The sequence below is a fragment of the Sphaerodactylus townsendi genome, linkage group LG14, assembly GCF_021028975.2.
Source record: "Sphaerodactylus townsendi isolate TG3544 linkage group LG14, MPM_Stown_v2.3, whole genome shotgun sequence".
NCBI classification, from domain to species: domain Eukaryota; kingdom Metazoa; phylum Chordata; class Lepidosauria; order Squamata; family Sphaerodactylidae; genus Sphaerodactylus; species Sphaerodactylus townsendi.
Window position 1 is genome coordinate 37,549,270 of NC_059438.1, and position 12,202 is coordinate 37,561,471.

At 42.9% G+C, this 12,202-nt stretch overlaps 1 protein-coding gene across 6 annotated transcripts in view; it reads right to left on the minus strand.

Moving 5' to 3' along the window:
• ANKHD1 (ankyrin repeat and KH domain containing 1) overlaps positions 1-12,202 on the minus strand; it is a 117,586-nt gene that overhangs the window by 8,420 nt on the left and 96,964 nt on the right. For all 6 annotated transcript variants that reach the window (XM_048515469.1, XM_048515471.1, XM_048515473.1 and 3 more), the window contains 7 exons: positions 11,941-12,036; positions 10,093-10,209; positions 8,593-8,767; positions 6,338-6,794; positions 4,585-4,731; positions 2,146-2,256; positions 6-155 (listed from right to left, as the gene is read on the minus strand). In XM_048515469.1, the coding sequence (XP_048371426.1) occupies positions 6-155; positions 2,146-2,256; positions 4,585-4,731; positions 6,338-6,794; positions 8,593-8,767; positions 10,093-10,209; positions 11,941-12,036 (1,253 nt within the window). The remainder of the gene's footprint in view (positions 1-5; positions 156-2,145; positions 2,257-4,584; positions 4,732-6,337; positions 6,795-8,592; positions 8,768-10,092; positions 10,210-11,940; positions 12,037-12,202) is intronic.

Below are 12,202 nucleotides of genomic sequence, written 5' to 3' on the forward strand. Positions count from 1 at the left end.
ATTACCTTATTGTGATCATTCTTTCTCCATTTTTATCTTTTTGCTTGTCCACATCAATGTGGGCACCCGTGACATCCTGGATTGCCGTGATGTTGCACCCGCCTCTTCCCATTATTCTGGACACAACCGACGCTGGGACAGAGAGTTTTTTTGACCTAAACGACAAGGATGTAAACGACAGAGGATTATTTGTATTAAACAGATTGATATCACTACAGTGTGCACATCTATTGAGATGTTCGTCAAACTATCACATCCAAGGGAAACAAATGACTTTCATTATGATATTCTATGAACTCTTTCAAATGTTTCCACAACAATACTGGAAATATTTCTTCTTACGGCCCAATCCAGATGTGGGGGGGATTCTTAGAATCGGTACTGGGCCATGCTGGTGTATTTGCCCATCCCACTGGCACAAGTGGCACCTTAGTTGATTTCCACTGGGCTTTTGACCTGGGAACGCCTCTGGCACAGACCGGTACTTATGCCACAATAACACATAACATAATTCATTCTTCCCAGATAAACATTGATTTAAATAATGACTTAATGTTCATGGGTGCAATGGAAGACAGAAGGGTGGTTAAACAATATAGTTATATGTATAAAATAATGATTAAAGCAGCAGATGCAACAATAGCCTTGGGCTGGAAAGAAAAGAAAAAATGGACACTTCAGAAATGGGTTAGAATATATCTGGGAACAAGTGACAATTGATATTTTCCATATATTAACCAAAAATAAGACATGGCAAGATAAACAGAATGAAATTTTGAAGATATGGATAATATACGTGGACTGGATGAAAGAAGCTCGAGTCAATGAAGAAATATGGGAGAAGAGGCTACAGAGAATGAACTTACTGCTGTTTGTGTGACAAAACTATGAAGAAGAAATAATGGGGGGAGGGAGAAAAGGGGGAAAAAGTATCGTTTGAAAATGTATGAAGAAGGAAATTACTATAGATTGTAAAATTCAAATGATACAATAAAAAATTATTTAAAAAAATTTATTCTTCCCTATGGAGCATTCCGGGCAGCAGTGAGGTTGGGGTTTTTTTTGCCCCACGGCCCAGAGCTCTACTGGAGGGGGCATGGTGGTGCCTTGGCAGCATGGTCTCCCACTACCACAGAAAGCCCCCTGTCCCATCTGGATTGTGCTGCTAGTTAGTAACTCATACTCCAGCAGAAGAGTAATTGGAGGCTGACTGTAGACTTTGTTAACCAGAGTAGTAGGATACAAGCCATTGCATATACACTTGTCTGGGCATTTCTTCTTTTAATTTGGGAATGATTATTCTGACTTAATAATTCCTTAACTATTATTATCTTGTAGAGGTAGCCTTTTCCCCTAGAAGAGCTAAAATATAGCTGTATGATTGGCCAGCACACTGATTTATTCATTTAGGTTTAAAGTCAATCTGAAAATTCTCTTAGTAGATCTACACCCAGGCATATGACATGCTAAATGACTTAGTAAGGGAACGTAATGTAAGGTCTGCCTGCTGGGACAAGTAGGAAGGATTGCCTGCCTTCAGGATACCCTCCTTAACCAAAGGAGAGAGACTGTTTCCACAAGCAAGATATTCTACACATGGCAAAGTTTTCAAATATATATATATGTAATACACACAATGGGTGTCAAATTCTGAACATTAGTTATGCTTCTTTTTGGTTTTATGGCTATTTGTGATGAGCAAATTGAGCTTTAGAACTAAAGCAGAGCTCTAGAAAACACTTAAGGCAGGATAATCTGTGGATTGCACACCCTAAGATATCACCGCAACCACTTCTGCTGGTCTTTGACCAATAGGAATTTGTTATACAAGAGACATTGCTTTTAAAAAAATGTTTTTAAATCCTGCTTTTCAACCAAAATTGGCTCCCAAACTGGCTCACAGGAATAAAAACCCAGTACAAATGATAAGGATTTCCTATTGTTGTATTACAGAGATTTCCCAGTGTTATAACCTTAATATATAAATATTTCCCTAAATGCTATTTTGGGCATGGTTTGCTTCCTGTATCTAACAGTCCATTGCATTCTTTAAAAATCACACTGACCCCAATCACCACCTCACTGACAGACTCTTCATGCCACCATATCCACTTTTTAATAACTTGGGGGAGGGGAAGGGAATACCTTTTTGCTCCTGAACAGCAGCGCCCTCCTCTTTGAAGCTGAAACTGCTCAATTTGTGTTGGTTGCAGAGTGCTGCCAGGCGAAGGGTCCTTCAAAACTCTGCCTACTTGCCTGACAAGAGAAGAAGAGACATTTACATTATTGAGGAAACAGAACATGTTCACACATTTCTTTGCCAACTGCTAAGAAGTAACACTGCTGCTTTTATCAGAATATTCCTATTAGATATATTACTCCAATTTTGTCTAAATTTCCGGGTAGAACAAACCATTTTTAAGTTTATCTTCTTCTTGTTGATAGTGCTGCTGAAACATTCTATAAGGCAGCAAAATTTTGCACTACAACATGCAAAATAAGGCAGAAGAAAGGGCTCATTGGTAATAATTTTATCGTTATATGAATCAATATTTCACTGACAATACATTTTGTATGGCTGATTTGTAAGAGTTATTGTTTTTATTTTTGGTTGCTGATTTGGGATCAGAACAAAATTGATTTGAAATCTGGTAAGAAGTAGAAAGAGTCCTAACCATATAATCTCAGCAAGTTAAAACTCTCTTGTATTGTCGAAGGAAAGCACACAACACCCCAGTAAAGCTCTCTTATTTCTTTCATTCTATTTGTTACACTAAGATCCCATGCTTCCTACAAGGGCCCAGAAACAGATATTGGCTAATTCCAGAGACACTTAGGCCCTTTCCACACAGGTGGAATAGAGTGCCCCAGGGATGGCAAAAATGCTGTCCCTGGGGAGGTGTTTGCACAGCAGGCATGCCACCAAGGTGGCACGGAAATGCCCCTTTTAAACCTTGCTCCATGAGCGAGGTTTTTCAAAAGTGGCGCCTTCCAGCTGCTGCCATGTGAACGGCAGTGGGTGGAAGGCGGCATTTCCCTCCCGCCTTCCCCAGCCAGCTTACCTGTTCCTGTTGGCTCCCGCCGCGTAGTGGAGGCCAGGGGACATGCCCCCCTGGCCTCCGTCACCAGAGCCATTGCTCTGGCCAGGAGGGTGTGTCCCCTGGCCTACACAACGCGACGGGAGCCAGAAGGAGCAGGTAAGCTGGTTGGGGAAGGCACAGCCTGTGCATCGGCATAATTTATGCCAATGCACTCCTGCTCAGCGCCCGTGCAGAAAGGGCCTTAGATTCACAGGTAGAACAGCAGCAGACTTTCCAAGACCATTCCCTGGTCTAAACCAGGAAAGACTATTTTTCTTTTTTGCAAAAACTATATAAAACACTAGCAAGTCTGACAAAATCAATGTGTCAAATCTAACAAAGAAAACAATCTTCGGTTCAATACAGACATAGCCTATGTGGACATCAGGGTAACAACCATTTCAACAGGATTTAAATGAATTTAACTCTTCCAAGACATACCTTCAGAGAGACTGAAGTTTAGATTGATAGCTAGCATGTTGTAGTGGTTGAGGGAGCTAGACCAGGATGTGGGTTTGAATCCCAACTCTAAACTTAAAAAACAAACACTCCTCTATTAAAAAAGGTTGCTTACATGCAGAGGATATCTAGGGCGGGGCAAGGCAGAGCACCTGCCCTGGGCGACACTGATCTTTAAGGGGGTGCCAACCTGCCCCGCAGCCTTCGAGTGGCTATCAATGAACTGCGCCCCATTCCAAATTCCCCATGGTGCACAGCTGAACACTGAACTCAGCCAGACTCAGCATTCAACTAGGCTCAACCTGCCCCAAACTCCACATGGAATTTGGGGGTTGGGCACATCTGTTCAATTCTGAGCTCTGCCTGGCTGGGTTGAGTTTTAAACTGCAGGCTGCAGTCAGCATCAAGCTGAGCAGTTGCTTTGCCTTTGGAGGTGGAGCTTGGTGGGGGCAGAGGTGGGGCAGAGCCAGCAGTATAAAGCTGAAGTCAGGCACAGTAACTGCTCAGTCAGACACTGAGAACAACCTGGATAGGTTGAACTTTAAACTCTGCAGTTTAAAGCTAGACTTGGCCAATAGCCCAGTGTTGAAAGGCACAATGACCCTTGAACTCTCTGGGTAGTTGGGGGCGAGGGAGGGCAGGTGAGTCAGTAGTGCTTGCCCTGGTATACAACCTGCTTACCTGTAACTGAAATCCTACAAGTGATCATCCATGCATACAGACACAGGTTCTCCACTGATGCAGATAAAAACTCCAGAAAGTTTTATGGTTCTAGCCCAATAATTGGTGCTTAAGTGGCCTTACCTACAGAAGGGACTACACCTCTGCTAGCTCTCACAAATCCTCAAGTTAACTGATATCACTAGTGAGTACAGAGGACGAGTTATGAGACTGCACAGGTATCCAATCTATGAACATCAGTTACATTTAAGCAAACTTTCTTCTTCATGGTCTCGGTGCAATCCCACATATGGGAGATTAGCAAAATGACCTACATGATAACTTCATATACTCACATTAAAAAATCAGATTTCATGAAACTTACCTTCTTACTACCTCTTTCCACCCCTCTTCTCTTTTTTGTCCTCTTTTTGGACTAGTCAGGTTCAATTTTATGTTTGGAGACGTTAAAGGCAGGGACACAGACTTATAAGTTGCTGATAATGAATTCGGATTTGCTTCACCTTCGAGTCTAGGGATAAAGTGGGATTATTAATTTCTCACTACTAAATTCTCAACACAGGCTCTTCTTCAAATACTGCATCAAATACTGAACAAACAGTTACCCAATAATGAGAATAGTTTCAGAGGGCTCAGCTGGTGTACAGTTGAAGAGCTACATTTGAGTCCAGCAGCACCTTGGAGACCAAGCTAATAAAGATATAAAACGGATTACATTCTGTACTGCATCTCTGTACCCTGCCCACCTTCTGCCTGGAGTAGAAGGACTCCAGGATCTCCATTCTGACTTGCATCTGATGAAGTACACGTTGCCTCTCAAAAGTTTATACCTTGAAAACGCTGTTGGTCTCTTAGGTGCTACTGGACTTGAATCTCGCTCCAGTAATGGGCAGTGGTTTGAACGAACAATACTTTTAGTAGGATGCCCCAAGTGCTCAGCAGGTATCAAAAATTAAAGCATCAGGTCATTACTGACCCATGGGAGGATGTCACATCTCAATGTTTACTAGGCAGACTTAGTTTACAGAGTTGGTTTGCCACCGCCTTCCCCGATTGTCTATAATTTACCCTCAGCAAGCTGAGTACTCATTTTACCGACTTCTGAAGGATGAAAGGCTGAGTCAGCTTTGAGCTGGCTACCTAAATCCATCTTCTGTCAGGATCAAATTCAGGTCACGAACAGAGTTTGGACTGTGGCTAACCACTCTGCGCCATGGGGCTCTTAACTGGCATTATCCTACATCCAAAATGCTCACTCACAAGAATGCAATGTATACTTCTTACAGGAAACAGAGCCTTCACACACTTAATTAGGGATAAATAAGCAAATAGCAAAGATTTCTTTTTTTACTTTGTGTGTGTGTGTGTGTGGGGGGCGGCTTAACAGTTGCATTCATCAAGGGCAAACCAGAAGTTGGTAACTAGTTTTTCATCACATGCAAGATGCTGGAACTGCATTCTGAAGGAAGCGTTCACAGCTACATACACAACCAGATCTCTTTACAACAAGTATGAACATAGATCATATAAATGCTAATGCTACATTTGCTTTCTATGAAACCAGAAGTGATCTTATTTAACAAATGATCACCTCTAAAACTTGCATTTTCAAACTGAGAACACTATAGATGACAGGATATTAAACCCTTAACAGACACAACATTTGGTTCATGGGCACATCTGACCAAATTATTGTGTTTTGTTTATCCAGGGACCTGCAAAGGCACAGGACAGACCCAAGCAACATCAGCAGGTCCAAGTGGCCATGTGCCCATCACGATTTTCATTAGAGTACCCTGTCACAAAGATTTAAGGATAGTGCACTTGATTTGTTTGGCAACTAACTTTTAATCAATGATGTGACATCTATGGAGACCTGGAAGAATCCACAGTAGGTGAGAACGTGGTTCAGGCTCATTCATGAGGTGCACAAAAAGAATACCATGAGCATGGTTGGATAGAGGCTGTGGTGCAATGATGTTTTAGTAGTAGCTTCTGAACTGCTTTTAAATACAAAATGAAAACTGATGCTAGAAAGCCAGTGCCAGAGACTGACAAAGGCTCTCAAGGTAGCATGCTTTAACTAGGCCCAAGTGGGAAACAAGCTCAAGAATTACCTGGTTTGCACTTTGGAAGCCATGGCGTTGGTCTTGTCTTCCTGAGAAGGGAGGAGCACGGAGGCGTACCGCCTGTCGCCTGATGAGTGCGTGTCCATTGTGAAGTTCAGTTCTTGGCTTTTACCACCACTGCTACTCTCACTGTTGCAGTCTGTGCTGTCTAAGTTGTCAGAATCGCTGTTCCCGCCAGCACTGCCGCCCCGTGGCTCGCCATTGATTTTATTTTTATCTGCTTTTTGCTGTGCTAGACTTATATGCTGATCTGGCAAAATGATCTGCACATTTTGCGGAGTGTCTTTTGTTTTATTCTTCTTGTTTTTCCGGTTTGTGCTGGGCGTTGTCACCACGTTGGCCCTTTTCTTCCCAAATACATTTGTGAAAGTAGCTGATGTTGCTGATATTCCAATAGTTGTAGTTGTAGTTGCACTTGGAGGCTCCAAAGGAACTTCTTGATCCACTGAAACAGAAAAGGAATACCACGTAGATTCCAGTTATCAGCCAGAATAACAGTCATTCAGAAAAGAGTTTCAAATCTGCAGTGCTTCATCATGTCCAAGAATTTTTTTTTTAAGATGACAAGAATTTTGGAGGCCTGAGCTATTTAAAAAGCACTTTACAAAGAGGAATGCAAAAACCTTCTGTGGAGGGTTTTAAACAGAGGCTGGATGAACATATGTCAGGAGTGCTTTGATTTACATTGTAGGGGGTTAGACTTGATGGCCCTTGTGGTCTCTTCCAACTCGATGATTCTAAGTAAGAAGCCTTTATTTTAATCCTGTTACTTTTGGAAGTGCCTGTTTGGTTTTCTTCCGTTTGCTAACTATACCATCAAAGTAACAAGTTAGGCAAGATCCAAGGACAGATGCAGCAGGTAAGGGTAAAGAGGGATGAATGTGAACTATGTATCTAGGATCACTTTCACTCAGGAATGAAGAGTTAAACGCTTCAGGGGAAAAGAGTGTTTAGAAAAATGATTTTACAGGCTGGTATTTTCCACTGTCCTGGCGACATGACACCTGACATAGCACTAGCTATTCCTGTATCACCAAGTCACGGGAGATGACTTCGCACAAGTGGGAGGAGCTGCAGTGTAGACTCCTCCTAGACTGCTCAGAGCTTCTTATTGAGGCGGATTCCGCACGGGCCCCAAACAGCGGTGTGAAAATGGTGTAAACCCTTTTACACAGTTTCAAACCATTTTACATAGTTTTCACACCGCTGTTTTGGGCCCGTGCTGAATCCGCCTGAGAGTCATGAGAAACTGTGGCGCTACAACTGTTCTAGCTATAAGAGGGGCAATGGTCAGAGATGTTTCAAACAAAAGGTAGTTGTGCAGTCGACTGGTTACAGGAGCAGGATACAAAACAAAAAAAACATAGTGCAATCAATGTTTAGGGTACTTCCAAGTAACAAAAGCAAATGGGTCAGGTTTCCACCCCCCAAGGGACTTGCCATTGAGATAAATATTTAAATTTCATTTTGAGGGGTGGGGAAACAGGACATATATGGAAAGGAAGGGTAATAAGGAATGAATGGGAATGTATGCAAAACTGTGATGGGAATGTATGCAAAACTGATAGCCTGACACCTCCAAGAAGTAGTACTTTCTTGCACAATGTCTCTACAATACATTAGCAAGCCAGGTGAAAATAATGATTTTTGCTTTGCAGTTTGGATAAGTTCTAAACTTTAACAAAAATTAGAAAAGTCGGTGTGCAATCAAGGTGGGGGGAGGAAAGAGTCATAAGAGTGGTAAAAGGGTGTGCCGATGCTCGAACCCCATACACTGGCATAAGGGGCAAATAAGCTGGCACGAAGGGTACTAATGCCAGCAAGCAGGGCACTACTACATGGCTGCCAAATGTGGAAGCTACTGGTGTGCTGTGTTGCTCCAGTGCAGGAGCCCATACTGGTGTGATGGGGACGTTCAGGAGGTGGAGTCGACTTGAATCAGCTTCCTGTGGCCTTTTGGCCAGGGAATGCCCCCTCTGGCTAGCGCAGACACACCCCAGCTAAAAGTGTAGCACAGCCCATTGGACTACATAGGTTTTTTGTTTTTTTCAAGACAGCCTTTTCAGGACAGCCTTTCTGCTGTTTGTTTTGCTTCCTGCGCCGCCTGAATCCCTTTTGGAGGCAGCATAACTGTGCCTTCTCTGGCCACCGCGAAACTGCCCCCTGGTAGATTCCACTGCCCATCATCTAAACAAAGCTTTCATCTATTAAGCAGAAAGGGGAGGGGCAAAGGAGTCCCTCACCATCATCATCATTCTCCTCTTCATCTTCTTCATCCTGCAGTTCTAATGTTTCCTTCGGCTTGTTCTCTTCATCTTCCTCCTGTTTTCGCTTCTGCTCCTCTTTCTTCTTCTTCCTCTTTTCCTTCCTCTTCTCTCTCTTTGCTGCGAGAGCCTGCTTCCTGCTCTCTTCTCGAGACTGGAAAAACAAACTGCTGTTTAAATGACTGCATGCCAATGTCAAACAAATTTTTTTATTTGAATGCCTGAAAGTTGCAGTGGTATGGTGATGAAACAAACTTTCCAACGAGCTCCAAAACTAGCTAGTCACTCATCACACAAGCCAACCCAGAATTTCTACATTATTTGCTCTAAATTGACATTTCTTCTTAACTAATTAAAAACACTAACTACCATTATACAGCTCAACCTCTCCTCAGCTTGTGAGTCCTGGCAGACATATTCTAATGCAGGGGTGTCCAACTCTGGAGCTTCAGGTGTTCATGGATGACATGAGCACAATTTCATTCTCTAATATCTCAAGGAAATTGTTTAACTCAACCCTGTCGTGTGTAATGCAACTGGAGGTCAACCCTTCCCTATATACACCCACTTTCCTATATACACCTGCTTTCAGTGATCAATCTTAAAGAATGTCTTATGTAAGCTCTTATTACTTGTGATTTTATTTTCATGCACATGTGTGCACAGAATGAAACATTTCTACTACCTACTCTTTTTGTTCTGGCAATTCAAAAGTCATTTCACGCCACAATTGTGTGTTCTGCCTAATCGCTACCTGTTTATTTTTAATTTAATAAAATTTAGACAGTCTTTTTGTCCTTGTAAGGACTACCAAGAAAGACAGCAAATTAAAAACATATAATAAAAACACTTGTTTAAAACCATTACAACAAAGGAAACACATCATTAAAACTATTACACACAAAAACAGCAATTAAAACTTTGGGTAGCAAAGAGGGATCATGGAGAAAATACCAAATGAAACAGTCTTCAGGCATCCTCATCAGATGGCAACATAAACGGTTGCCATCATATGGGAATACCTTACTATTATGACAACCCAGTGAAAGGGCAGGAGAGAGAGAATGCAAGAGCTGCTCTCTACCCCAGAAAGAGAGTTTATGGGGATGGGGCATTAGGCTTCTCAACTCTATTTGGCTCAAAGGTCTCTTACTGACACCTGCCAAATGGGCACAGGTGTGGAACAGCAGACGGCTCCAAAAAATGAATAACTCATTCAGATCTTGATTACTTCATCCTTCTCTTGCATCTATCACATCACATAAACTCATGCACAGGTGTCAAACTTGCGCCCCTCCAGATGTTATGGACTACAGTTCCCATCATCCCCTGCCAGCATGATGCTGGCAGGGGATGATGGGAACTGTAGTCCATAACATCTGGAGGGGTGCAAGTTTGACACCTATGAGTAAAGGCTGAATGCTCAGGGAGGGGGAGTGCAGCCCTGCAGCATTTGTGGAACGTCAGCCTACCCCTTACCTTTTCCAAATCTAGCTCTTTCAGGAGGATGCTGGCATTCTTGTTTGCTTCAGCAGCTTGCTGGTCCTTGGCCTTCACGATGGTTTCCACACACTGGTGGCACTTTTTTAACAAATCCTGTATAAGAAAGAGACTATTTTGTGGAAACCACCCTTGTACGCAATTAGAATGCTTTGTGTTTATGCACAGACACAGCATTTGGAGCATGTGTTTGTAGGTGCTGAATTATGCAATATTCTTGACATTAGAATAGTATGATCAAGATATTCTAAAATATGGTTATTTTAAAGCAAATATTAGTGTGCCCCCAAAACCTTATTAGCTGACCTATATGGTCAGCATGTGTAAACAATTAATACTGAAACTGAAGGCTTAGTGCTGGCTGAGCTGTCTATTTCAACTAAAATATCTTCCAGTGACCAGATGTCAACCTTTTCCTTTTGGAATCACAGCATTCCAAATTGAGAAATTTACTCCCATGTTGATCTTCATTAACAGAATTCATAGGAATTAGTAGCAACACTTTTTTCAAGCTTACACAAAACATGGTACCAACTGCAAATGGTATAGGAAAATTTTCCCCCACAAAGAGTCTTTGCTGATGAAAACCAGTTTGCCAAGGAGAAGGGCTGCATCTCAGACTTCCACTGAATGGAGCTGGGTGGTTTTTTGGTGGTGGGGAAGCAGCCGTCTGACCACATTCTGTTTTTTTGGCATGCTGAAAATAGGTCTTGCAGCAGAACGGCTCCCCATCAGTTGATCAGAGAGCTGTCTTTCCCTGATGCAATCACTGACAGACATGTACTGACCACGGGAAGCTACAAAACACTGGCCTCAGGGCCTCTTGTCATGGATTAAAACAGTGGATTACTGTCTACTTACAACTATAATTTTTAAACAAAACTTGAAGCAAAGCAATGAATTTTAAAAAATATGATCAATGTACTATTACTCTAAGGTAACGCATTCATTGTTAGTGGTGGGTGGTACGTGACTACACAAACCACAAGGCTCCTACTGGATCTTGCAAAGATATGTTTGCGCCAAACAAGGGCTTTTGTTCCTACACTGTTTTGCAAGCTCTTCATTCAAGCTTGTTCCTTAAAGATGCTGACAACTGTGTGCTCTTCAAAGGCTGTATTTTTTTAGAGATATGGGGACATTAACCAAGGCCACCCCCCCTCCCCCAGCAAAGGATTCACAGAAAGAAAAATCACCATAATGTCTTATAAGCTCTCCCCAACCCCACCCCAAATATTCATGATTGTCTGAAAGGTAATTTTGACTTCCCGGAGGATTCCAGTTCTCAATGATTCCAGGGCAGGGCAGGCTACCAACCAAGAGGAGGTGCTATCCAGAGGTGGGATCCAGCAGGTTCTCACAGGTTCCCGAGAGTAGGTTACTAATTATTTGTGTGTGCCGAACGGGGGTTACTAATTGGTGATTTTGCCCCGTGATTTTTGCCTTAGTTACGCCCCTCCTCTCAGCAGTAGCATGCAGAACTTGAAGCAGTCTAGCAGGAGGTGGACCGGCGTGCATGGCAGCCTGCGCCTGCATGCATTCATTTCCCGCCCAAGGACTGGCGCAGCGGCTGTGTCCTTGCCACAGCCCCGCCCAGGAATGCCCCGCCCCTGGAATACCCGGCCATGCCCCCATCGTGCCCCGCCCAGCCCCATTGGCGCTACGCCACAGTTTGAATCCCACCACCATGGGAACCTGTTACTAAAATTTTTGGATCCCACCACTGATGATATCCATCAAGCAAAGCCTGCCCCGGAATTACTCCTATGTGTTGTACGTGGTTAACTACATCATTCAAGACCAGCCGGGAGTCTTTGTGGAACTTACCTTGTCAGTTATTGTTGCTATGTACCTCATGCATTCAATGTCTGAAGGGAACTGGTTCACCTCTTTCACCAAAAACTGAACCACTCTCACATGGCCCTGAGGTAAAAAAGGAGGGAGGGGGGCAATGCTCAAATGTACTCTGCACAGAAAAGAAGCTAAAACTTGTATCAGTTACATATACCCCCATAAAACCAAGGAAATCTGTATTAAAATAGGAGTAGATAATCTCAGCTATGATGTTGCATTGGCTGCATGAGATGAA